Source organism: Nelumbo nucifera, chromosome 5 (assembly GCF_055504915.1).
Source record: "Nelumbo nucifera cultivar China Antique chromosome 5, China Antique-T2T, whole genome shotgun sequence".
NCBI classification, from domain to species: Eukaryota; Viridiplantae; Streptophyta; class Magnoliopsida; order Proteales; family Nelumbonaceae; genus Nelumbo; species Nelumbo nucifera.
In genome coordinates, this window is record NC_142653.1 from 34,399,479 (window position 1) to 34,426,915 (window position 27,437).

At 33.3% G+C, this 27,437-nt stretch overlaps 1 protein-coding gene across 4 annotated transcripts in view; it reads left to right on the plus strand.

The window, feature by feature from the left end:
- Window positions 1-15,330: 15,330 nt before the first annotated feature.
- The window catches only part of LOC104600147 (serine/threonine-protein kinase STY46-like), a 67,819-nt gene continuing 55,712 nt past the window's right edge, over window positions 15,331-27,437 (plus strand). Inside the window, exons 1-2 of one of the 4 annotated variants that reach the window (XM_088887703.1) lie at window positions 15,331-15,946; window positions 16,424-16,538. In XM_088887703.1, the coding sequence (XP_088743829.1) occupies window positions 15,762-15,946; window positions 16,424-16,538 (300 nt within the window). In that variant the 5' untranslated portion in view covers window positions 15,331-15,761. Of the gene's footprint in view, window positions 15,947-16,423; window positions 16,539-27,437 lie in introns of those variants that run through there. The other 3 variants (XM_088887702.1, XM_088887701.1, XM_088887704.1) reach the window with 3 other exon arrangements.

The following is a 27,437-nucleotide window of genomic DNA, read 5'->3' on the forward strand; positions in this document are numbered from 1 at the left end:
AAAAGAGAGGATGGGTTTAGATTTTTAGAAGAGGCTTCAGCAAAGAGTTTGTCGTTCACTTTTTCTCTTATTTTCCTTTGCCTGTACTCGCTATCAAAGGCTGTAAAAATGACCTTACACAAAGGCTGTGAAGGTGTCAAAACTCAAAAGTAAGGCTATCCATCAACAACCTCAACTTTATGCTTGGCCATTTGGGCACTCTTGGAGTCTTGGGTTTAGTTCTCTTCCAGTATTTGGCAGGTTCAAGCCCGCTTTTGGAGCTTGACTTGTCAGTTGTCAAGGAAGAAAAATTTTATGAATGCAGTTTGTTTTCGTCTACTCTTGCAAACAAATCCACCATGATTCATGAACCATACATATGGAATATTGTGTAGGTTCCACCAGATTGGGCACCCACTTGATGACATGGCATAATGCAGTGTTTTCAACTCGTCCTTGATCCAGTCGGTTGAACCGCTCAAACCGTTATCCAATCAAGATTCTGGGTTCTATTTGAGTAAAACCCAGAAAAAGGTCCAAACCTGCTGATTTGGTCAAAAACCATCCGACCCAGATGATTCGATCATTGAACCGGTTGACTCGGTGATTGGGTCACGGGTTGCATACTAATTATGCATGCAAACTTTGGAAGGCCGTTATTTTGTGTTCCGATGTCTGATTGATATCATCTTTTTTTATTTTATGTAACTTTTCAAAATCTATGCATCTCAAGGCGTCGCCCCATTACACACACATAATATACGTACATTGCACAGCTTGACCCGTTCGACCCGGATGGTTGAACTGGTGACCCATGGGCCTCCAGGTCAGTTTTTAAAACACTAGCATAATGTTCCAATTGTTTAGTGTAGGATAAGATTCAAAGTTTTGATACAATACATCTATTTTAAGGTGTTTTTAAGAAGATTTTTTTTAATTATTAAAACCAAGGTTTGAAATTCCATTACGTATTAGGCTGTATCGGTCGATATGTATCGCTTCGGGGCCTTCCCGATACACCCCTATAGGGGGTGTTTTGAGTCAGTGAGTGGTTCAGGGGGTAGACCGTCTTTAAATAGGCCCCTCTGAACCAGATTTGAGAAAAAAAATAAAGAAAACATTACCAATACAGGCCGATATCAACGTATCACCCTGTATCGATAATTTGAACCCTGATTAAAACACATAAAAATAGGACCCCTCTAAAATTTCAAAAAAGAAAAATCTAAAAGATAAAAATGCAATGTTCAAAGCATTGATACACCCCTTTTGGCATATCAGGGTGTGTCGATATTTTGAACCTTGGTATACAATCCCATTAGATAGGGCTACAAGAAAACAAATTGGTCTGTGTTCATTTAAGAGGCGTTCCACAATGTGAATTGTTTTTCTCGTTACTGATTCCAAAAAGCAAATTAAAACCATCTGATTTGAAAACAGATTGTTTCTCAAAAACAAAAATACAAAAAAACATGTTATTGAATTTTTTGCTTCGAAAATATGTTTTCATCTAATTATATCATATTAGGTTACAAATATCATATAATTTCTATATTAGAAATTTTGTTTTTATTTTAAAAACCATTGTTTTGATGGTTCCAAAAATATTCATTGTTTTTTGAAACAAAAACCATCTTGTTTTTTCCTTTGAAAACAAAAATAGATTTCAAGAACATGCTTTTGTTTTTTGCTGATGTGATAATTCCGAAAAAAAAAATATGGAAACAAACACATTCATATTGTAGCAAGGTTTGAAATTTTGTTACGTATTGGGCTGTATCGGCCGATATGTATCATTTCAGAGCCTTCCTGATACACTCCTACAGGAAATGTTTCGGGTCAATGAGTGGTTCAGGAGGTAGACCGGCCTTAAATAAATCCCTCTGAACCAAATTTAAAAAACAAAGAAAACAATACCAATACAGGCCAATACGCCTTACCGATGTATCGCCCCATATCAATATTTTAAACCTTGTGTTGTAGAATGCCCCCTCAAGGACCAGTCAAAGTTTAGGGTCCAAAATTAACAAATTGAAAAGAAATTAATTAATAACAAAAGTTGGTGTATATGTAGATTCATTTTAGGGCGATTATTTGGGTACATCCCAATTTTTATAACGGGGAATATATGCTGAAAAAACAATAAATTAAATCCCTCACATATAACAATAATAAAGTTGTTCTACGGGATTTTTTTTCCTTTCTTAATTATTTTTTGGGTTTATTGGAGAATCTGCCCTTCTCCAAACTATCACTATTACTTCATCAATATTTCTATTATTATATAAAATAATTATTAAATACATACATATGATATCGAAACAAGTCAAACTACCCTAAAATAATCCAACCCGCTTAGATTACTTCTAAGTTCTGATTCATTCGGCTAAAATGAGCTAGCCATGATATGAATGGGCTTCTACCAAAGTTAAAATGTTGAGCTTTGGGGCATGATTATTGGAAATCTAATCTCACCAATCAATTCTCTGTTTTCTTTTCTTTTCTTTTCTTTTTTATTCTATTTAATAGACATTTTAACTACTACTGTTTTCAAAATCGGATCGGACTGAAAAAACCGGAATCAGTCATTTGATTGGTTTCGTTTTCTTCTAAAACCGTTTTTTCCTCAAAATTATTGATTTTGGTCAGTAAACTGCTGAATCATCCGATTAACCATTCGAACGGTTTTGATCATTTTCCAATTTTTTTATTTTTTTATTTTTTTTATTAAAACGGGCTGACCATTCGAATCAAACAATCAGACCGTTTGAAGCGATAACCGGACCCCTGACCAATTCAGTCACCGGTTCATTTTCAAAAATCATGTTAACTACTATCCTCGTAAGGATTTGGTGAATAGTTTCAATGACTTAGTATCGAAAATTTTGTGGTTTCATCATATGGACCTAGACGGATTTGGGTGCTGGTGCTGTCTATTTGTGCTCCCAGCTCCAAATAGTTAGGATAAGGTTGTTATCAATCAAGATGATGAGGATCACGACCATTAAATTAGAAAATTGCATAATGCTTTCCCCAAACGTCTCTCTCAATGAATTTGTATTTCCCTAAACGTCTCTCTCAGTGTGTTTATATTTTGCAATTTAGTCATTTGGTGAAGTGTTGCAAGGAATTCTATGAAATAAAAGTCAAAGGAATCTAGTAAACAATAAAAATAACAATAAATAAATAAATAAATAATACTATCATAGGCATGAATTCTATAATTTTTAGGTTTTAAAAATAGAAACCCTTTTCAGTTGGAGATAAAATAGTTCCATTTCTAGGGGCAACTTAGAATATAATAAGGACTCTACTACTGAAGAAAAGAAGAGAAATGAACCTTGAGGCAAATGAGTCCAGATTGCAGCCATACATGGAGAACATCTCATCCTCTGCATAGTATTATGCAGGGGAGATGTTCCCAATTCACGAGGGATAGTGTATTGTGGGTAGGCGTGGGCAGGAGATCCCGACTCAAGGCGAATACCTTGTTCTTGTGGGCATTGTTTGGAAGAGTATATTCTCTTTCAAAACCTAGATTCACATTTGCCCTGTTCCTAGAATTATAAATAAGATGGATATTTAATATTTTCCTTTACAAGAATAGCATTTAATATTGAAGTTTCTTTAAAATAAGGAAACATCCCTTACACTTGTAAAAGGAAACTTCTACAAAAAATTAAAAAAGAAATCTCCGATACTCTTTGAGGCGTGCAATCAAGTTCTAACTTTCTAACCAATTGAATTTAAAAATTATTCATGTTTTTTTTATTTGAGCAGGAGATAAGTATATTAATTGACTAGAATATTAATGGAGAAAATTTCATCCTTGGCACAAGAAATGGGATTCTTTCTCCATTCATAAGATCATATCCACATATGCATTGATGCCTCCTCTTTGAGGACTATGGAGGGATGTAAATGGGGGGAGGGGAGGAGTTCATCAATTTTTGGGAAACTTTAGTTTTACCCACCTTGCTAATTTAATGAGACAAAAATGCTCATCTAACATGCTTTAAAAATAAAAAGGTACAAGGGTAAAGATGGTAATAGAAAAAACTTATCTATATATCTATATAGATAGATAGATAGATAGATATAGCGAAACAGTCCACGTTGCCATGTCTCTCCTTGCTCCAATACCCCCTTCCTAATTTCCTGTTTTTTTTGAATTTTTTATTTTTTTAATTCCACATAATTACCCATTAAACCAATAAGGAAATAACATAGGATTAACTATTTCTAACAACCATAAAAAAAGAGGGATTTGCTTTTCTAATGTTTAGCCAAGTGGCACCACTTTCCCCCACTTTCTCCTAAATTGTCTCTAATTCCTATGTATCTCTTAAATTATCTCTAATTCCTATTTATCTCTTAATTTTTCTCTAATTTAATAGAGAGATTCCTTCCTAAACTATCTAAAGAAAGTTTCAATTAAAAATATTCAGAATTATTTAAATATTATAATGAAATTATATACTAACTTTAAAATATTTAATCAAAACACAAAAATTAATTATAATAGATTCAATAATATTCATATTATTAATAATTCTATATTTTTACAAAGTTCATCATGAAATTATGTAGTAACAATATAAATTATACTTTTATGAATTATTCAATTTAAATGTTATTCAAATAATAAAAATTTAACATTAAAAAATAAAACATTATTTAAATATTTCAATAACTAAATATCTTAAATAACAAAACATTAAAATAGCTAAATAATTATATAATAAAATATTTAATTTTATGCAATAACATAAAAATAAAAAATTCAAATAATTAAAAAATTAAAAAAATTATATAATATTTAAATAATAAAATCTTTAACATGACTAAATTTTGAATAGTTAAAATAAAGAAATTATGTAATAAATTAAAAAAGTCTTAAAAGTAGAAAAATAATTATAATAGATTTCATGATATTCATATTAATAAAAAGTTAATATTTTACAAAATTAATAACGAACTATGTAATAACGGTACTAATTATAATTTTATAGATTATTAAATTCAATAAATAATTATTATTTTAAAAATTTAAATAACAACATTATTCAAATAACTAAATAATATTGTAAATAACTAATTTCACTTATATAAATTAATAATTATAGAAAATAAATTTCAAAAAAATATTTATTAGTAATTATTTTACAATAATATTGTATATTCATTATATATTTATATATATACTAAAATTAATATTTATTTATTTTCAGTAATTATTTATTGTATTTTTTGATAAATATGTTTTCAATAATTGCTTATAAATCTATTTTTGTTTTGTTATTTAACAGTAATTGTCAATAATTTTTGGATATTAAACAACTATTATTTAACTTTTGAAATTTAATTTATCGTATTTATTTTATTTTTGTTATAAATTTATTTTTAGTAATTATGTATTATTTATAATTTATTGATTAATATTTATTAGAGATTAAACTATTATTTGAGATTATACCATTTATTGACTAATTTAATATATTTTTAGTATTTATTGTATTTTTATAAGATATCTATTGTATATTCATTATAAACTTATTTTCAATAATTGTGTATTTTTGCTATAAAATTTCAATAATTATTGGAGATTAAGCTATTGTTATTTATTAGAGATTAGCCTATTAATTTAGCTGAAATTATGAGTGTTCGAGGATTGGTTCAATTCGGTTGTAGGCTCTTTCGTCAACCAAATTGGTGTGGTTAGGTCAGGAGTTTGTCACCTGAAACAATTGACCATTAGTGAAAACCCAACAACTCAGGTTGTATTAGTTTGGGTCTATTTTCGGTTTGGTTTGTTTGTTCAGAAGATTTAAACTTAAAAATTAAATTTAAGTTTAATAAATTATAGTGGTATTATTAAAAAATTAAATTTATGATATAAAATATTTTAGAGTAAGAAACATGGGAATTTTCTCACTTTCCTATATTAAAAAAATATATTTAAAATATAATATATATATATATATATGGTCAGGTCGATTAAGTTTTGGTCGGTTTAGAAATGGCCAAATCGAAACTAACCAACTCGAGTCGAGATGGAAAATTGCTAAACCAAAGTTTATCAAAAATACTAGAAAGCCGGCCAACTCGGGTTGAGTTCAATCAGATTGGTTATTAAAAAGTTAAAATATAAAACAATTATATACTCCTATGTATTTCTATTGTTTAACTTTCGCTTAACAAAGCTCATGCATCACATGGGTCCCGTTAGCATATTTATATATATAGTAATTAAGATGGTCCACCTCAGCATGCCTCTCCTTGCTCCATCACCCCCACCCTCCATTCTCCTTGAGTCTCTCTCTCTCTCTCTCTCCTTCCCACCACTCCCATTAAGCCACGCCACCATTCCCGAACCAACTACCTAAAAATATTCCTAAAATCTCTCTCCTAAGTTCTCTCGTCTACCCTTATTCCCCATTCCCCAATTAATTCCTAAAATCTCTCCCCCAATCTATATCCACTCTCTCTCATTAAAATATTCATATTAATTAATAAATAGTTAAATAGTGTTATCCCCAAAAGTTAGTAAGTAGAGTTAGTAAATTACCAAAAATTAAATATTCTTATTAGTATGGTTAGTAATTTACCAAAAATTAATAAATATTGTTATTAATTAACTCTTCATGACTTTTCAAAGCATATTGGGTAAATACTGTTATTTTCATGTTAATTAACAACATTTTGTAGAAATTGAAAACTCTTTAACTAATTTATATAAAATTGAGGATTATACTTAACAATTATCAAAAAGTATACAATTTCAATTATTGCTATTATTATAGTTAATAACCAAATGTAGATGGGGGAATAAAATATTATAATGTTGGAAAATGAAATTATTAATTAATTTATATTGGAAAATAAAAGATAAATTAGTATAATTTTGTTAGTAAACTACCTAATAAAAATAAATATTTAATAACAATTTAAAATATTTTTTAATAAATCTCCATAATTACACAAATGTAATAAATTTTTCAAAATTTTCATAAAACTACATTTTTGTAAAATAAAATTTTGGAAATTAAAAGATGTAATTTTTTTAAAGTTTATTTAAAATGCATTAAATAATTATTAAAAATTATTGGAATATTTTCTAAATTTTAGGAAAATTTATTACACTTGATAGATTTTGGAAAACTATTGAAAAATTATGTAATTTTCATTGTAAACTATTGAAAATTCTTAAAGGTAAATAAGTATGGAAAATGGAAACTTTAATTTGAACCAATAATTATGCAAATTATTAAGATAAATTAGTATAATATTGAAAAAAGGAAATTATTGATTAGTTTATATTAGAAAATATAAGATAAATTAGTTTAATTATGTCAATAAACCATTTAAAAAGAAAATAAATTATTTAACAACAATTCAAAAATAAATTTGAATAAATTTTTAAAATTACACAAATGTAATAAATTTTTCAAAATTTTCATAAAATTATATTTTTGAAAATTAAAGACAATTTAGTGTACTTTTAGAAATTTATCTTGTGATTGATACCCATTATATCCATTTGATCATTTTTGTTATCAAAATGAACATTGGGTTAACAGGGAGTGGGTGCCTTGCCTTGAGCCGCCTGACACTGAGGATGAAGTGGGGAAAAATCAAGAATTCACCATCCTTAATGTGGAGTGGGTGCCTTAATCTGAACTCGCCCAACATTGAGAACAAGGTGGGGAAAATTGAGGATTCGCCATCCCTAACAGGGAGTGGGTATTGCCCTAAACCTGCCTGACACTAGGGATGGGGTAGAGGTTGAGTAGAGGTTTAACTTTCTTCTTATTAACCTTAAAGGTCAGCTTTTTCAACTTTGACTCCTTGTTCCTTTCATCTTACTATTGGTATTAAAGCTTGCAAAGAGCCTGAGAATTTGTTGGTCATTCCTTTTTTACTCTTGGTAAAAATAAATGGAAATAAAGAAGAAAAAGAGTAGTGAGAGGGATGGCGGGAAAGAAAGGGGTGAAAGAAGTGTTCTACCAAAAAAGAAAAAAAAAAAAGAACATGAGAAGGGAAACCATGGGCACATTATCTTCTATTTTACAAAGCAAGCTCATTAAAAAAGCCTATCATTTAGGTTGTGTTTGGATATGGGAACAGAATGGATTTTACTTTTGAATCTGCCCCGATTCCATGGAATTGGAATTTGAAATGACTAGCCCTCTAAGAGGAAATTGAACTATAGCAAAGCATGGAAGTGGCTGGCCTTTTTCTTTTTATTTCCTTTTGGTGCTTCTTCAAATATTAGTATATTACAACACCCAATAAAAGAATGCTCAAATAGCTGAATCCTAATATTTTATGAAATATTTCACATAGGGGTGTCAATGGTATTTGAAAATCCGATTTCAAATTCAAGATTTGACATAATCAAATCGAATTCGAGTAATTTGAATATTGTAATTGATCGAATTCAGATATAACCTGATTTGATTCGATAAATATCCAAATTTGATCGATTATTTAATTCTTATATATAATAAATAAAATATTTAAATGTTTTATATAATATATTTAATTAAATTTTATGAATAATTTATATATGTATATATTTTATACAAATAAAATATTTATTTTATATATTTATTAATTATCTAAAATAATTAACTGGTTGAATTCGAATCGAATCAAATATTCGAATATTTAATTGAATTTGAATTCAGATATTGCCTGATTCAATTCATTTACACCCTTGATTCTAAATCCACCTAGACCCAAATGGACAAATGGAACCTGAGCAACTAAAACAAGGAGGATGTACCTTTGAGCACAACTATTATCCTGTGCTTTAAGTGCAACTTTACCTAAAAAAATGCCCATAATTTCATTGGTAATGTAATCACTATAGGAGCAGACAACTATGTTCATAAAACTTAATCAATAAAACCGACAAATCCAAGAACACCACAATCATTGATTTGGCCTAAGCAACATTGATAACAGATCCAGATCACTATAATTTAAAATTTATAATTCGTATTTTATTTTTTATTTTTTGCTCTTGTTATCAATTACAAACCATCTGATTCATATTTAATGAACACATAAGAACGTCTTCAACCTGGATTTTAAAATAAGTCCAAAAACATGAACTGCATGACTAATTCCTACAATCACATTATAAAATGTGTCTAACAACATTTAAAACCTTTTCAACTTGAACACAAGGGCCGCTACATAAAATTTGAAGATAAAAACCTAAATATGACTAATTCATATTTAGGTCTCGTTCATTTTTCTATACCTGGGTAATACGCTTATTTGGACAAGTGATTCCTGAACAAAAATTATCCGAAAAACTTTGGTGCTATTGTTTTTCATGCTTTCACTTATTCACCCTCTACGAGAGTGAGGCAATTGGGTATCATAAGGGTGAGGTGTAAGCCTCAAGGCATTTTAAGGCCTATGCCTCAAGCAAAAAACATAAAATTAAGATGTTATATCGATTGTTTAATATACTAGACATAAATTCAAATCTTATCAATATAGGGTTTTCCCCTAAAATCTAAATACCATATAAATATCTAATTGTTCAGATAAGGATATGTAGTAATAATTTTTAAAAGCAAAGTATTCTTGTTTCTTTTTTCTTTATTTTTTTATTTTTATTTTTTGCATTTGTATTCATAAGCGAATAGTAACCATCTATGTGATGCATGTGCTTTAAAAATATATATATTATCAACAATGGGATAAATGGGAAAGGAGTCTGAATCTGGATTTGCTCCTCATAGGGAACATCTCCCATACCGACTTCATAGCATGTCCTGGCTGTACATCGGGAACATCTCCCATACCGACTTCATAGCATGTCCTGGCTGTACATCGGGAACATCTCCCATACTTATATTTATTATTCATGGGGAGATGTTCCTAATACAAGGTGAGATCTGGTTGTGAGGCGCTCTTGAGGAGCATATCCCAATTCATGGGAAAGTAGGTAAGAGCAAAGCATGAAAATAAAGAATGTAAACAACAAAGCAAACTATTTTTATATGTATTTATTTATTTGTGCAATATACCAACACAAAATAAGTTATTATTTTTTGCCTTAAATTTTTATTTTACCCTTCTATAAACTTTCGTTCAACATTAGTGTGCCAAATTCTTGACGCTCAAGCCCTTAACATTAAGAGGCCAAAAGGCCAAAGGTGTAAGCCTCAAACAACACATGGCCTAAGCCTTACTAGTAGGGTTTGAGGTTAATGAGGCCAGGCCTTTTTCTCTAGCATCGCCTTTAGGCTTAGGCATTTGGCCTTGCCTTACTAGATACCAGTAAGCGAATGTGGCCTTAGTATAAGTTTTTGAGGAGGTTGTGGGCTCCTTAGGCCATGTTTGGTTCAACTCTCATTCTTTTTCATTCTTACCCAAGATTAAATTTTAAAATGGAAAAGAATGGATAAAAATAAGCAGAATGAGAAAATATTGCTATGAACTAAACACTTTTTCTAAAAATGAATTCTTTTCAGACTGGCCAGTATTCATAAACTGCTAGCCTAGGTCTCCAAATCCATACAAACCAAATCCAATACAGTCCAAATAAAATGCAAATGGACTGCATTGGACCTAATCCAATCCAAATTGAATCAAATACCAAAATAACATGAGAAGTCCAGAAAATATATAAAAAAACAACACTTGTTGTGATTCAATCCAGTCCAATTAAAATGCAAACGGATCGAATTGGGTCCAATCCAATCCAAAGTGAATGAATAAAAAGTGCTTTCATAAAAGTACTTTGATAAAAGTACTCTCGTATAAGTGCTTTTGTAAAAGTACTTTTTTACAAGTGCTTTTACAAAAGTACTTTCATAAAAGTAATTCCGGAAAGTGCTTTTTTAAAAATACTTACATAAAAGTTCTTTTATTAAAGTACTTTTGTAAAAGTGCTTTCATAAAGATACTTTTATTAAAGTTCTTTTATAAAAGTGATTTTGTGTAAAAGTACTTTTATAAAAGTGTTTTTGCAAAAGTATTTTCATAAAAGTGCTTTTATGTCGGCTTCAATTTTGATCAGTTTCAAATTGGACAAGGGTTTGGCCTCATGATCGGATTATTGGGAATTTGGTTTAGATTCGATTCAGATCGATAAGAATACAAACCAATTTATTTTGGATTGGCTCAATTCAATAATTATATAGACCGCCCAAATCCGATTTGATAAGGTTTTGGGTTAGATTGGATTAATCCAATCCAAAACCGGTCCATTGGCACCCCTACCGGTAGCCAATGTTTGTCGAGGTGAGTTTCCATGGTAGTTTGCTAGTAAATATCTATGGCAATAGTTTTGTAGGAAGAGTTTCCTCAAAGAATGAAAATGAACAAGATGGCACATGATTATTTTTCATGTTGCAGGCTACCTCGTTTTTTGTGCTATGAGCTGATTTTTGTTCTAAAAAGAATGTGGCCCATGCGCGAGAATTTTGTAATCAAACACTCTAATGTTATTGCCTATAATGAGCAAGAATTAAAAAAATAAGACCTAGAGCAGTGAACCAAACATGGCCTAATAAACACCCCTTAGTTTCACTATGTAGGAAATTACAATCAAATAGTTTCATGTGATCATGTCTCAAATCTCAATGGGATAGAGATCTTACAATGGTTAAATGTAGCCTAGGTTTCACTCCGTATTTCCACATTACTTGCTTTGAATGTCCTAGTTTTGGCTCAAGATTTCTTCATTTTTTTTTTTTGCTTCATGGGTCTACACAACATGAGGTAGCCCATCCCCTTTCCCTTAACCCCCCAACCCCTGGTGGCAGCGGGATTTGATCCTTGTTTTGGCTCAAGATTTCTTCATTGTGTGGCCAAAAAAGTCATTTTGTTTTGGAAACCCTTTAATTAGAAATATATTTTTATAAAAGAATTAATTAAAAAACTACTATAATTACCATGGCAAGAAAGAGCCTAATTTCATCTTATGAATGAAATATTATGATTTCGACATGGGATAGGAATAATCCACAAGATTTCAGCATAGAAGATGTGAAATTGAACTGTTTAATTGGTATTATGGAAGGAGGTCCTATTTCCATTTAAAGCAGAGACAACAATAAGAAAGTGAGATTCGATAATCACTTTTGTTCCAGCTATGCATCAAGCAAAACAGCTTTGAATATTGTCATAAGCTCCTTTTCAAGAATTCCATTTCTAGAAGCAAAAAATACCACTTGAAGACAATAAGAAAACACCTTGATAAGCTATACAAATTAGATCAAAAGAGAGATTATTTGTGGTAATTGTCCCTACATCACATTTAATCTTGATCACTCTAAAAAAAGAGGGGATTGCCAGATACTTTCTCTTTTATGCTCTAAGATTATGCAAAGTGTTTAGTGAAATTGTTTGTCCAATACTTGTTCTTCCATTTTTCGGTGTGCAATTGGGTGCCATGCTCTCAAAGTCTTCACTTTATTTGCTTTCAAGAAATCTCCATGTAACAAATAAGAAAATACAACCTTCACTACTCTATAAAGCAATATTTGCCTTATCTTTTGTTTAGGTTATATCGCATCCCACCGGAATGACTTTATCTTTTCTTCATTATTTAATGAACAAAGGTACTAAAATATACTTTTGGACAATCTTATTTACAAAGATAAAAAGATAGTGCATCTAATGAGGGGCCAATATGGCATTCATTTGAAGGAATGCATAGGCCACATTTATGGATGGATTTGAACAAAGTTTAATCGAATATCTAGCTATTTAAACTCAACAAAAAAACATGAACTCAAATTTGACTTCACTAAAAGCTCATTTATTTGAAATAAGCTACATATAAAAAATTAAAAATTATACATATAAAATCTAAGCTCAATTAGGCTAGCTTCAATTACAAATTGACTTATATATTGAACTTGAGTTTAGCTCAAAACTCGATTTAAATCAAATTAAATTGAACTTTTCATGAGCCAAACTCAAAAAACTCATGAAAGACTTTTATATCCATCCTTCCCTAACAACACTAAAAATGAATATAAATTTTTTTCTTTAAGGCTAAGTTTGATAAGAGTACAAATAGAAATATGTAAAGTGCAAATATATACAAAATACAAGATTTTACACCGTACAAATTTGTATTTACACTCCTTCCAAATTCAGCATAAGTAAATAATAATAAATAAAACAAAAAAAATCTAAAATGTCTAAATGTCTAATTCTTGATGAACCTCTCTTTATACGATCCCCACTGTATTATGGTTCCAAGTGAAAGAGTTTCTATTTTTCCTAGGTAAAAGGTTTCCATCAAATCAAGTGATTTGTGAACAAAAAGATTACCTTAGCTACCATGGGGCCTATTCCATCCCATCTCATCGAAACATGTCTTAGAGAGTAAAACCCCTAAAAGTTCATCACTATCTCACAACTCTACATGTTGTAGTCATGAAGACTGCTAGAATGGTGAAGCATGTTTCACCTCACGAGTTCGTGAAGGCGTATGCTGCTTATCTTAAACGATTGAGGAAGATAGAGCTTCCTTTCTCATTGGATTAATATTGTGAAACACCATCCGGCTTATGTAATGCCGAATGGTTTGTAATTTTGTAAAACACCATTCAGTTTCCACTATAACAGATGGTCTATACACTTTTGAGAATCATACAGACCCTTGTGGTTTATTGGGTTCTAGGTGCATTCGATAATGTAACTACAACCAAATCATTGGGGGGATAGATGTTTGTAACTATAAATGACGTTCCGAAATTGCAAACAATTATCCAGTCTTTTCAATGTCGGATGGGTTTTAAGCTTAGTACACTATTCGGTCTTCTCCATATCAGATGGCTTGTATACCTATAAGAATCATATGCAACCATGTGGTTTCTTTGGTTTTAAAGGAATTTGAATGTGTTAGATAACCTATGTAATTAATTATTGTAATTATAATTGATGATTTAAAATTGTAAGCAACCATTTGACCTATGTAATGCCATATGGTTTCTAAGTCTATAAAACACATCCAATCTCCACCATATCGGATGGTTTGTGTAGTTGTAAGAATCGTATAAAACCTTGTGGTTTGTTGGGTTTTACAATAATTTGATAGTGTAAATAATATATTTGTCACCTGAATGATAGATATTTGTGATCACAATTGGTGATCCAAAACTAGAAGGAACTATTTATTTGTTGTAAGATGATACCTAAATTTGTTGAACACCATCCAGTCTATTATATATCAAATAGTCTAGACACTTACAAGATTCATATACAATTTGTTCCTCTCATAATTTACTTCCATGGTGGAAGTTTCATATTCTTTAGTATTACAATTTTGTCATTTCATCACTCATGTCGGGTGATTCTTTCCTAGGGGTGCAAATGGATCGGATCATATGATTTGATCCGATACTATTTAGTGGAGTTCGGATCACCCCCTTGTTCAAATCGGAACGGATAATAGGATCCGATCAGAAATCAGATTGGATTCGGATCACCCCTATTTGATCTGATAAGATTCGATCCGATATATATTATATATTTATAAATATAAATATATAATAAATATATATGTTATTTATTTAACTATAAATATATTTTATAAATTTGGTATATTATTTATTTTTTTAATAAAAAACATGTATATATATAATGAAAATAATTAAAAATACTTATATTTTTGTTTTTACATTATTTCAATTAATATATTTAAATTTTCTTTTAATAATTTATTAATTTGTAAAGAAAACAAGTCGAATTGAATCAGATTCAAAGATCCAATTTACCAATAAGATTCGAATTCAAATTAAATTCTATTAGATCCCATATGAACAGTATCAGATCGGATTCAAATACACCCTGATTTGAACCCGACCTGATCCGTTGCATCCCTATTCATTCCTTTTACTATCCCATTGGGTGATGGGTCCTGGGTCCTGGGTCCTGGATCTTAGGCCAGCGCGTGCCTCTAGAAACGCAACGCGTTCAACGTGAACCCCACCAGACCGCGTGTGGCGCGAGCAACGTCACCTACTCCAATAAAGCCCCCTCCGTTTTCCGCTCCAGACCGTGCGGAAGGAACGGCGTTCTGCCCTTTTTAACGTTTAAAGTATTGTGACAGCCGATATCCCGTTAAAGAATTCCTTTTCTTCGTACGGCCACGAAATATTAAAAGTTTCAAAATTCAAAATCAGTCCTTGTCCTTCACGGCAATTTTAACAAAATTCAAGGGCTTTTTTCAGAGCCACTGATTCCCTTATATGGTACTTGACCCAGTTTATCCATAACTCAGAACCCTATCCACTCCACTTTTTGTAGTTTCATTTCGAAAAACGGTTTAGAAAAATTAAAATTCGAAACGACAAAGTGAAAATAAATAAAAAAATTGGGACGCCATTCTTTCAGGCTACTGTAGATGCATCCATGAACCAACCTGTCTAATCTCCTCTCTATCTAGCTTTCTCCTCTCTCCTCTGAGAACTGACATTCTTTTAGACATTCTGTTTGAGCTTCTGTGAGCTACAGTGGTGGAAGACGAATTTAGCCTTGGACCTTTGTGGAAATATCTAATCTCTCCTTTCTAGATTCTCTCAACCGTCAAAGATCCTTTGTGGGTGTCGCTGACCGACTTCTGATCTTCATTTCTCTGTTTCCATCTCTTTCTTTTAAATCCTTTTTTCGGTGAAAATAATATTCAGAATCGATTTCTTCAGCTTTTGTTAAATTTTGCTGTTGTGATTCTGCTTTTGGTGATGAGGGGGTTGTTTTAGTTTGATCTGAAGAAACAGAGGGAGAAAGTGATAAGAGATATGGAGCTTATTGAAGGGGTTGGGGAGAGCTCTTCGCCTCAGCGTAGTAGTTTCGGGGGTTTCAGTGGGTATGATGTAAGGACGGATGTGTATAACCGCTTGATGGAGTGCGGGAACGAGGAAGCGACGTGTAATCCCGAGTTTCGTGAGCTGTTGGATGCTCATTTTAATCGCTTGCCTTCTAGGTATCAGTCATTTACATCACATCTTTAGTGTTTTGATTCAGTTTAGTTTGTTTTGTTTAGTGATTTGAGCTCTGGGTTGACTTTGAATTTTGCACTTAAGGTGCAGTTCTTCATTCTGTACTGTACTGGTTTTGAGTTGGTGGAGATTGGAATTTGTTGCTCCTTGTTACTTTTTGGGACTGTTTTTGTTTAGAGTTTCAGAATCCGGATGATATGGAAAAGCTAGGCAATGTGTCGACTGATGTATGAAGTAGTGACACTGGTTTGAACGGGAAAAAAAGTGAACTTACACTTTCTAGTGTGTTTTCTTGATTTAAATTGGTCTTGGGGTTGTTGTTTCTTTTTTGGGTCATTCGATATAGATGCTTCTATTATGTTTTCCATTATCCTTCTTGTTGGTTCTTTGAATTACTGTTGGAAGGACCCTCGAGTTTTTGATGGGGAGACTTATTGTCATGTATGTTCTTTGTGTTTTAGATATGCACTCGATGTGAATATGGATAGAGTGGAAGATGTTTTGTTACATCAAAAACTTCTTGCTATGGCAAAGGACCCAGAAAAGCGACCTGTCTTCCATATCCGATCCTTGGAGGTACTACTCATTAGTTTGATTTTCTGATGGCCAAATTTTTGTCTAATTTGAATTTGAATATAACAGGGAGACCTATGTGCTTTGGTTCGATTTAAAGTTGAGAGTTGAGTGCAACATTATCATATCCTATCAATGAATTTGCATTCAACCTCAGAATATTATAAGAGAAGAATGAAATATATAGTTAAAATCACTTGTATCCAGATAAATGTAAGATTTTTGTGTATTCCTCCTTGGATAAGGATTACCACTGTAGACCTTATCTCTCAAAGAATTTGGCAAGATGTTCTTCAATGTCATTTAGTCTCTCATTCTTGATGTATTAAGAACATTTTCCAGGTCCAGCATTCAGGTGATATACGTACATCATGGTTTTCATTCCAGAAAAATGGAAATAGGAGACATCCAATGTTATGTAAGAGAAGGTGCCATAACCAGATAGCATGGCATTATTTTGCAAATTTGCTTTTGAAACTCATTTCTAAGTTTCTGGATTGTAAATTTGTATTTATTCCTAATTTTAATGGAATCTTTTGGTTATTGATAAAAAACATTGCTAAGTTGAATCTGTGAAATATTGTCTCCAATGTTGGAAAATAAGGGAAACAGAAACAGAAAAATTCAATCAAATGGTGAAAGAACTTACTAAATAAACTTTTATGGTATTATTATAGTACCAATTAGTCAGGAAGAATTTCATCTATCATGAGCATAGCATTGCACCATTCACAATATACATCTGATAGAAAATCTTCAATTTTAATCTATTTTTTTAATAAATCTTCAATATTAATCTTCAAATGCCACCTAAGAAAGAAATATTCAGTATATGTACATATACAGTTTGTAATCTCAGATTGCCTAAACCCATATAACCATTTTTATGCTTGAGTGTATCTAAATTCTAAATCAAACTAGAGACATAATGAAAAAGTCATAGGAGGGTTATTTGGCTATCTTTTGGTTGTATTAAATTCATCTTCTCTCATTATTAATAAAACTTCTTTGATCAGTTACTGGTAAAAATATTTGTTGGTTAGAGAACAAGGAATTGCCTAGGTAGTAGGCCTACTGATCCAAAAAGGGTAGGCCTAGACTGACAGCTGGGTCTTGGCTAACCAAGCCACAGCCTTCAAGAACTAAAGCTGAAATGCATGGAAAGATGAGGGTCATGTAATAATTTGAACTAGAGGTTGCACTTTTGTCCAAAGGCATTGGAGAAGGAATTAGCTGCCTTTGGCATTAATGGGAATGAGATTCTAAATTAGCTTCTATATTTTGAACCTTTCACATTAAATGTGTGAGTCTCCATTGACTATCTTTTAAAACTTTGGAGCCATGCTATCATTATAGAAGAGCAGTCCTTCATCACCATCATCTCAGGGCTAGGAAAATAGCCTAGGTCCCTGTTGAATCTCTAGTCATCTAATTTGATACCTTATTGAAAATCAATAACTTACACTTGTGAGAATGTAATATGCACTTATGCACATCTGTGGAAGTTCCATATCTAGGTCTCTGCTGAATGTCTGACCATCTAATTTGATACCCTATTGAAAATCAATAACTTATGCTTGTGAGAAAGTAATATGCACTTATGCACATCTGTGGAAGTTCCATATATAGGTCTCTGATGAATGTCTGATCATCTAATCTGATACCTTATTGAAAATTAATAACTTATGCTTGTAAGAAAGTAATATGCATGTTATCCAGAAGAGAAGGAGAAAGGAAGAGAGAAGAGAGAGCAGGGAAGAGAGATTGAGAGTCAAAAAAGATGCTGGCGGCGCCAACTTTTTTGTATTTATACTAGGGCGACACAACATAAAGTAAAAGATGTGGAAAATACAAATAGTACCCCTGTGATACTAAACTTAAAGAATAACAAACTTTTAACACTCCCCCTTCAGTTGGTCTTCAGAACTGATAGATGGAGTACACACTTTCCCTGTGACAACCTTTTCTCTGATAAAATGTTTGTTGACTTCGATTTGTTTAGTTCTATCATGCAGCACAGGATTAGCTAAGAACACCCACCGCATAAGCAATGTCTGGTCGGGTTATAGAAAGATATAACAATCTTCCTACAAGTCTCTGAAATTGTTTCACATCCTTGATGAATTCACATTGATAGTCACTTAATTTGTGATTAGGATCAATAGGAGAATCAACAGGCTTCACTCCCAATTTTCTTGTATCTTGGAGCAGATCTAGGATATACTTTCTCTAGGAAATGAAGATACCCTTTTTTGAGCGGGCAACTTCAATCCCAAGGAAGTACCTTAAATGACCTAAATCTTTCACTTCAAACTGGGTAGCAAGAAATTTCTTCAACTTTTGAATTTCATTTTTCCAATCACTAGTGGTAATTATATCATCAACATATACTATCAGGGCTGCAATTTTTCCTTCCCCTCTTTTCACAAATAATGTGTGATCAGATTGACACTGTTTGTATCCTCTTTGATGAACAACTACATGAAACCTGTTGAACCAGGCTTTCGGTGATTGTTTCAGGCCATATAATGATTTTTTTTAACCTGCACACTTTCTGTTCGTTACCTTGAGCTCGGAAATCAGGGGGTTGTGCCATGTACACTTCCTTTTCAAGGTCACCATTTAGAAAGGCATTCTTGATATCTAGTTGAAGAAGGTCCCAATCAAGATTAGTAGCTAAAGAGAAAAGGATTCTAATGGAGTTCATCTTAGCAACAGGTGCAAAAGTTTCTGCATAATCCACTCCATACACTTGTGTAAACCCTTTTGCCACTAAACGAGCTTTATACTGCTCCACTGTGCCATTAACCTTATGTTTTACTGTGAAAACCCATTTACATCCAACTAGTTCCTTTCCCTCAGGAAGATCTACCAATTTCCATGTGCCATTTTTATACAAAGCATTAATCTATTCCTTCATAGCATCTGTTCATTCAGGCACCAAAAGAGCTTCTGCCACATTCTTAGGAATGGGAACACTGTCAATGGAAGAAAGGAAGGCCCGAAAGGAAGAGGTGAAATGTTCTCATAGGAAACAAAATGGGAAATGGGATGTTTAGTGGTGCAAGACTTAAACACCCTTCCGGTGAGCAATAGGAAGGTCAAGGTCATCAACAATAGAGGTATCAATGGCAATAGGGTCAGGAACATCAATGGGAACCAAGGTACCTGGTTGGGTAGGATCCACCCCCGGAGAGTTTGATGGCATTGGTGGTACAACTTCTAGGTACTCCACAACTCTCGAACATGGCTAGCTTTTGTGATGAAAGAAAACACAAAAGGGAGGAGGATTAGGAAGAGGAGGGAGTTGAACCAGTTTTTCCTCATTCCTATACTCCTCCTAAGGAGAAACAGGGAAGAAAGGCTCACTCTAAAAAAAAGAGACATCAATACCTCCGAGAGACGGGATCAAAGCACCAGTATCCCTTTTGAGTGATGGGGTACCTCAAGAATATGCAAGGAATAATACGAGGATCCAATTTTCCACGGGTGGGTGACAGGTTTTGAATAAAACAACAACCAAACACACGAGGAGGAATAAAAAGAAGAGGAGCCTTAGGAAAAAGAAGCTGATGTTGGGCTTTGCACTCTAATCAGCGAAAGGGCATACAATTAATGAGATAAGTAGCACAAAGGACAACCTCAAGCCAAAAATGTTTTGGGACATTCATATGAATTAGTAACCCCTGGGCCACTTCAAGAAGGTGTTAGTTCTTTCTCTCAGCAACACCATTTTGTTGTGGTGTTCGAGCACATGAGCTATGGTGAAATGATCCACGTAAAGTGAAGAACTCCATGAGATCATTATGAAAATATTCTTTGGCATTATCGGATTGAAAAACTTGGATTTCAGTTTGAAATTGGGTGAAGATCATTCGGTGGAAATCTTGGATAATTTTTAGTACTTCATTCCTGGTTCGCATGGGATACACCCATGTGTATCTGGAGTAATCATCAATAAAGGTAATAAAATACTTGTAGCCACTCTCAGATGGTAAAGTAACAGGGCCCCAAACATCAGAATGAACAATATGGAAAGGAAATTCAGATTTATTATTCTTTGAAGGAAAATGAGTTCTATAATGCTTACTCAATTGATAAGTTTGACATGTAAACTCTGACACTGACACTGACTTAAACAACTCTGGAAACACCATTTTTAAAGACTCAAAAGATAAATGACCAAGACGACTGTGCCATAAATAGACTTGACTCTTACTAGACTGACTTTATACTTTGTGACTATAAGACTAGCCTTATTCTCCAGTATGTAGAGCCCATCCACCATATGTCTTCTACCAATCGTCTTCCCTGAGGCCAAATCCTAAATCACACAATAAGAAGGGAAAAAGGTCACTGAGTAGTTTAAAGAATTAGTGATACTACTGATAGAGAATTTTGGAACATGTAAAACATTAGATAGGGTGAGGCCAAAGGGAAGAGAAACGGTTCCTTGACCAGCTATGGTAGAGTATGAACCATCAGCTAGTCTCACCTTGTCTCTTCCAGAGAGGAGGTGATAGGTATGAAAATAAGTGGACTTACCAGTCATATGTTTTGACGCTCCATAGTCAATTATCCAAGGAGAGTCAGGGGAATGAGACGATACATGGAAAGCTGTGGTAGAATTACCTGATGTAGACGCAAATGAAGTTGAGGGAGGAGGAGGATCCATCTGACGAATTGCTCTATCATAGAGTTTTAAATGGTCACGGTAGGAATTAATAATATTCTCCCTTGGGTCAGAACCAGAGGTATGTGTCTGAGTCACAGTAGTAGTTGGGGGCTGATTCTCCTGAGTAGCCATGTCTGCTATAGTGGGCTTTCTTGGACCTTGCTATCCTGACTTCTTATTCAAATCCGGACCTTGCTTCTTAGTTAATTCATAAGCCCATTTTGGCTTTCCATGAAGATCCTAGCATGTATCACGGGTGTGTTGGGGTTTCTGGCAATGGGTGCACCATAGTTTGTCTTTGTCATCCACCCTTTTTTGAAAGTCCCCCTTTCTTGAAGAGATTTCCCCCACCTGTAGTGACATTCCCTTTTGTTGCCAACACAATTGCATCCCCTCCAGAACTATTCATTAAATTTCTTCTACTTTCCTCTAACTGTACTAATGCATAAACCTCCTGGACAGATGGAAGATCCTTGCTGCCTAGGATATGGACTCTGATGGATTCAAACACAGGGTTCAAGCCATGCAGAAATGCAAATACTCTTTGTCGGGAAACAAATTTCTTGTATGCTTTTGCATCTTCATCACACTTCCAGTCCACACTCTGATAGTGATCTAACTCCTTCTAGATGGAAGTCAAGTCTGAATAGTATACAGAAAGATTCTTCTCCCCTATTTACAAGTGGATGATTCTACCTGTAACTGATAGATTTTTTCATAGTGATGTAGTTCAGAATAGGTTGATTTTTCCTGTTCCCAAATCTCATAGGCCGTTTCAGCTCACATAAAGTTCCTTCTCACCTGAGGTTGCATAGACACTAAAAGTTAGGACATAACCATGGTATTTTCCTAGTTCCATCTGTCAAACTCAGCACTCCCAGAATTAGGTTCTTTAATTCTCCCATTTATATATCCTGTCTTTCCCCTTGCAGTAATGTATAACCTGATTCCCTTCAACCATTCTAAACAATTTAACCCATCCAGGGGTATGACAGCCATAGGGAAGGATAAATCCATACCCCCATTCATTCCATTTTGCATTGAGGAAACACCAGATGTGGCAGAATCTTCACCACTCATAATCACAGCTTCAGGTTATACTCAAAGTGAGCACAAAAAACCTTAAAAAGAGCAGTCTAACACCCCCAAAAAAAACCTTTTGCACCAGGAGACTAGAGACAACCACTCCCCTCCTTTTCCTTTTTGAAACTCAGTTCTTCAAACAAAAAATAGTCGCTGTTACAGCGCTAACAGGTTATCATGGGCCTACAAAATCAGATATGGCTGCTGTCGCAGCACATACAGGTCATCTCTTGACCTACAAATCAGATATGGCTGCTGTCGTAGCATATACAGGTCATCCCCTGACTTACAAATCCATTATAAGGCTGCTGTCGCAGCATATAAAGGTCATCACCGACCTACAGTCCATCACAGGGATCAGCCGATCCCACAAAAGAGGGAAGAAAGAGGTGCTGATCACTTCACATCAAACAAGTGAACCTACTACAGGTTCTGTCTTGGCACATGACCAAAAAAAGAAAAAAGGAGGAAGGGAGAGAGGGTACTTCAGTCTGATGCAGAAGAAAAAATATTCTGGATCTTCAATAAACCAAACTGTAGCTAGTGAAGGGAGAAGACATAAAAGAAGCTTGCTCGATCTCTCCTTTCAGATCTGACAGTCCCACTCTGATACCATGTTATCCAGAAGAGAAGGATAAAGGAAGAGAGAAGAGAGAAGAGAGAAGAGAGAAGAGAGAAGAGAGAAGAGAGATTGAGAGTCAAAAAAGATGTTGGCGGCGCCAGCTTTTTTGTATTTATACTAGGGTGACACAACATAAAATAAAAGATGTGGAAAATACAATAGTACCCCTACGGTACTAAACTTAAAGAATAACAGACTTTTAACAATGCACTTATGCACATCTGTGGAAGTTTCATATCTCTGTCAACAAATTGATCATGCATTTATATATATATCATTCAAAAATTTTGATGGCCTCATATTTAGTTGAAAGACACTGGATTTTGACCAGATAAATAGAATTTTCAAGTTGATAGGTATGGTAGGAGAGTTGAAGCTTTTGTTTTCAATTTTTTTTGATAGGAAACGGTAACGTTCATTAGCTTAAAAACAGAAATTCAACTGCCACCTATAGAAATATAAGGTTACCCCTGAACATAAAATCAAATTACAACACAACCCAAAACAAAGACTCCCGATTCACTCCTTGCTTTGCTAGAATGTTAGCTAAAGCATTTGTTGACCTCCTAGTCCAAATAACATGTGCACCCAGCTCCCTTGTGAGGTTCAATAATTCCCTTACAGGTTGTCTAAGGAACCACGTTGCCAAATTATTTGTTTGCAACCATCCTACTACCATGAGTTTCCCTCCACTTTTAGCTGTTGAAAGCCTAACTGCTTAGCTAATTTGAGCCCCTAGAGGAGGGCCATTACTTCTGCTTTAAGCAAGTCCCCTAATCCTATTGCACTAGAGTACATAGCTAGGATTCTTCCTCCCGCATCTCTAAACACACCCCCAATTCCAGAGAGTCCAGGGTTTCCAACAAAGCTGCAATCAAAGCTTAGTTTCACAAAACACTGCAAAGGAGGGGACCAAACTGTTTATATGGTAGAGGATGGAATGGAAGACCTTGCTATTATACTCCAACCTCTAGTTAAGTCATCTACAAAGACATCCTTAGCAAGTCTAGAGTTTTCAACCAATGTATGGCCTTGATGGTGATCTCTTCTATAAGTTCGGGAACTGATTTTTCTTTCCCTTGGAAAATCTTGTTGTTTCTCTCTTTCCAAACTGCCCACAGGATAGCTACCCTCGTGTTCTCCACATCACCCTTCCCCTCTTCTTTGGATGTCAGAAGAAGCTAGGGTCAAAGAGATCCGCTACACTTGAGGGAGGATTTCACTTGCAATCAAAGAGAGAAGAGAACCATTCTATATAATAGCAACAAAAGGGCAAGATATTAATAGGTGATTCACCGTCTCACCATTCCTCAAGCAAAAGCTATAGACGTGGGGACAAGCACCAATTTGGTCTTTTTCTTTGAAGCACTTCCAAAGTATTAATTTTTTGGAGAACCATTTCCCAACAAAAAGCCCTTACCTTTGGAGGTACCAAAGCACTCCAAACTTCTTTAATAGGAAAGGAGCTAACCAAGCTAGTAGGGAGCACCAAAGCATTGAAAAAGGTAGAACAAGAGAAACAACCTGAAGAGGTTTCAGTCCAAATTCTACTATTAGGACAAGATTGGTCCAAAAAAATTGAGTTGAGAAGAGAAAAAAGTTCATTTGCCAATCCCACTTCTGGGTTGCTCAAACCTCTCCTTAGCCCCAGATACCAAGAATCCTTAGACACAAAAAGAAGAAATAACTTGAAATGTTTCAAAGAGAGGGAATAGATGATCTGGAATCTATCCAAGTGTCCTCCCTCCGAAAGTACCTTGTTACCCAAGCAAGCATCATACCTGATGAAAGGTGAGAAAACGGGCATGACACCAATAGTGTCTTTCCCCAGAGAAGAGTGAGAAGTCCTAAGGTCGATACCAACATCCCATCCATTTTCTACCAATCCATGAATACTTCTTATCACCTTATGTCATAAACTTTCTTGCTCCTTAGGATATCTCCACAATCATTTATGTAACAATGTTGTGTTTCTTAATCTGATATTTCCGATCCCTAACCCCCCTTTGTCTTTCTTTCTAGACACCACTTCCCACTTTACCTGGTGGTCATTTTTAGAATCACTAGGTTCCCAAAGAAAATCTCTCATTATTTTTTTAATCTGGTCTACAATCTTTATAGACAATTTGAAGGTAGATAAGAAATTCACTAGCAAGTTTTCTAGTGTTGACTTAATTAAAGTGATTATACCCCCTAAAGAGATGTAGTTCATTTTCCATTTTGCTAATCTCTTAGAGATTCTCTCCAAAACCGGGTACCAAAAGCTTTCTGGCCTCGGGTTTTCTCCCAACGGTAAGCCTAGATACTTCAGACTTAGAGGCCAATCACTCACCTCACTACCTAGAGGTGTAAAGTGGGCCATACCGGGCTGGCAAGGGCCGTGTCGCCCTCCTCGGTGGAAATTTTGGGGGTTGGCTTGGCACGGCCCACGGCCCAGCCCAAGCGGGCCCGTGCCGGGCTGGGCCACAGGGCGGGCCTTGGGCCTAGGACGAACTGGGTTTCACTGTTTTTTTATTTTTTATTTTTTTTTTTGAAAACTTTGATTTATTTTCTAAGTAAAATTGCAAAACTGAAATATTTAACTTTTCTATGAACTTTGGGAATTAGGAACTATTTAAAAAATTAAGAAATGAGAAATCTAAGTTATTTAATACATAAATGAAAAAAAATACTTAACCAAATTGAAATAAGAATGATGGAATAACAAATTGGAAGAAAAATAGGAATTTTATTTCATTTAAATTTGAATGGTACAAATTAGTGAATTACAAATACAATGATTGGATCATTGCATACTTGGATGAATGAAATATAAAAATGGAATAAATTAATAAAATATAAAAAATACAATATGGTTACAAATTGAAAATACAAAATTACATTGTTAAAAAATTAAAAAAATATATCAAATAAATTAAATAAAATTTAGAAATTTTACAATAATTTGAAAAAATGAAAAATTCTACAAGTAGTCAAATTCATGAGTCATCATTCCTGACTTTCATCATCTGCTTTGGATGAAATGTTCGGTGTTGTATCATGCCCTCCCTTGTCTTGTAATCTATCTTTTGCATCTAGCGAATCCTTGAAGTAGATGCACATCTCTATCCTCTCATCGTTCATGCAGCTTCTTTTGTCATCTAGCACCCTGGTACCTGCACTAAAACAAGACTTCGATGGAATTGTAGACACTGGAGGGGTTAGTAGATCACGTGCCATGGCAGCGAGAACCAGATAATTTTTTGAGTGTTCACTCCACCAGGCTAAAATATCAAAGTTATTTGATACTTCACCTAAATTAGAAAAATTTGCTTGCAAATAAAAATAAAGTTTAGTAAATGAACTTGTTGTAGAACTAGCAGATTTCTGCCTTCTACTTATTAAATAAAATAAATTTTCTCTTCTACTATTGGGCTCAATGTTAGAAGGAGAAGAAGAGGAAGATGAACAAGTTGTAGGAATATTTCCTACAACTTCTGATTCATATAAACTGTACATTTCAAATAATAAATTATTAATTTCTTCTTTTTTATTTCCTATATCAATATTCATATTTTCATAATATGTTTCAAGTAAAATATTTAAACCATCTTTCTTAATCCTAGGGTCTAATATTGTAGATAAACAATAAAGGGGAGAAATGTTCTCCCAATATTTTTTAAATTTATTTTCCACAATTTCAACAATACATTGAAATTGTGGATTATTTCTATATTTGGAAAAACAATCACTAATTACCATTAATTGATACGGTAAATTACAAATAGTTGGATAATAAATTCCAGATAATTCATTTGTTGCATCATAAAAATGTTTTAAAAAATCTCATACAGATTGCCATTTCCCAATCTTCCTCAAATATCATATCATTAGGCATTTTTAAATTATAAAAATCAGAAAGTATTTGTTTATGAGATATACAACTTTTTAACATAGCATAGGTAGAATTCCACCTATGCTTTACATCTAATATAAAATGTTTATATTTTAAACCATAATTTTGGCATAAATATTTAAAATCTTGTTTTTCTTGCCCCTGAACTTTTTATATATATAATACAATTTCTAATTTTTGAAATATGATTAGAAATAATATTCAAGGCATCTTGAATACATAAATTTAAGATGTTACATGCACATCTAATATGAAATAATTTACCATTTAAGCATGATTTTAATTGAGATTTTAAAATATTTATTGCAGAATTATTATTGCTAGCATTAACAAAACTAATAGAAGCATGCAAAGTATTTAAAATACTTGCAACAATAGCTGGGCCACTATGTGGCCATTCAAGCCTAGCAAAACTTAAAATTCTTTCATTCAAAAGCCAATTTTCATCAATGAAATGGCCGGTAACACAAATATAACTAATATTAAATTTGGATGTCCAAACATTCGAAATAATTGCAACTTTAGAATTAAAATTTGCTAACAAAGAAATTAAATTTTGTTTATATGAATAAAAAATTTTTAAAGCATCAGTTCTTATAGTATTCCTAGAAAATTTTTAAAGCATGT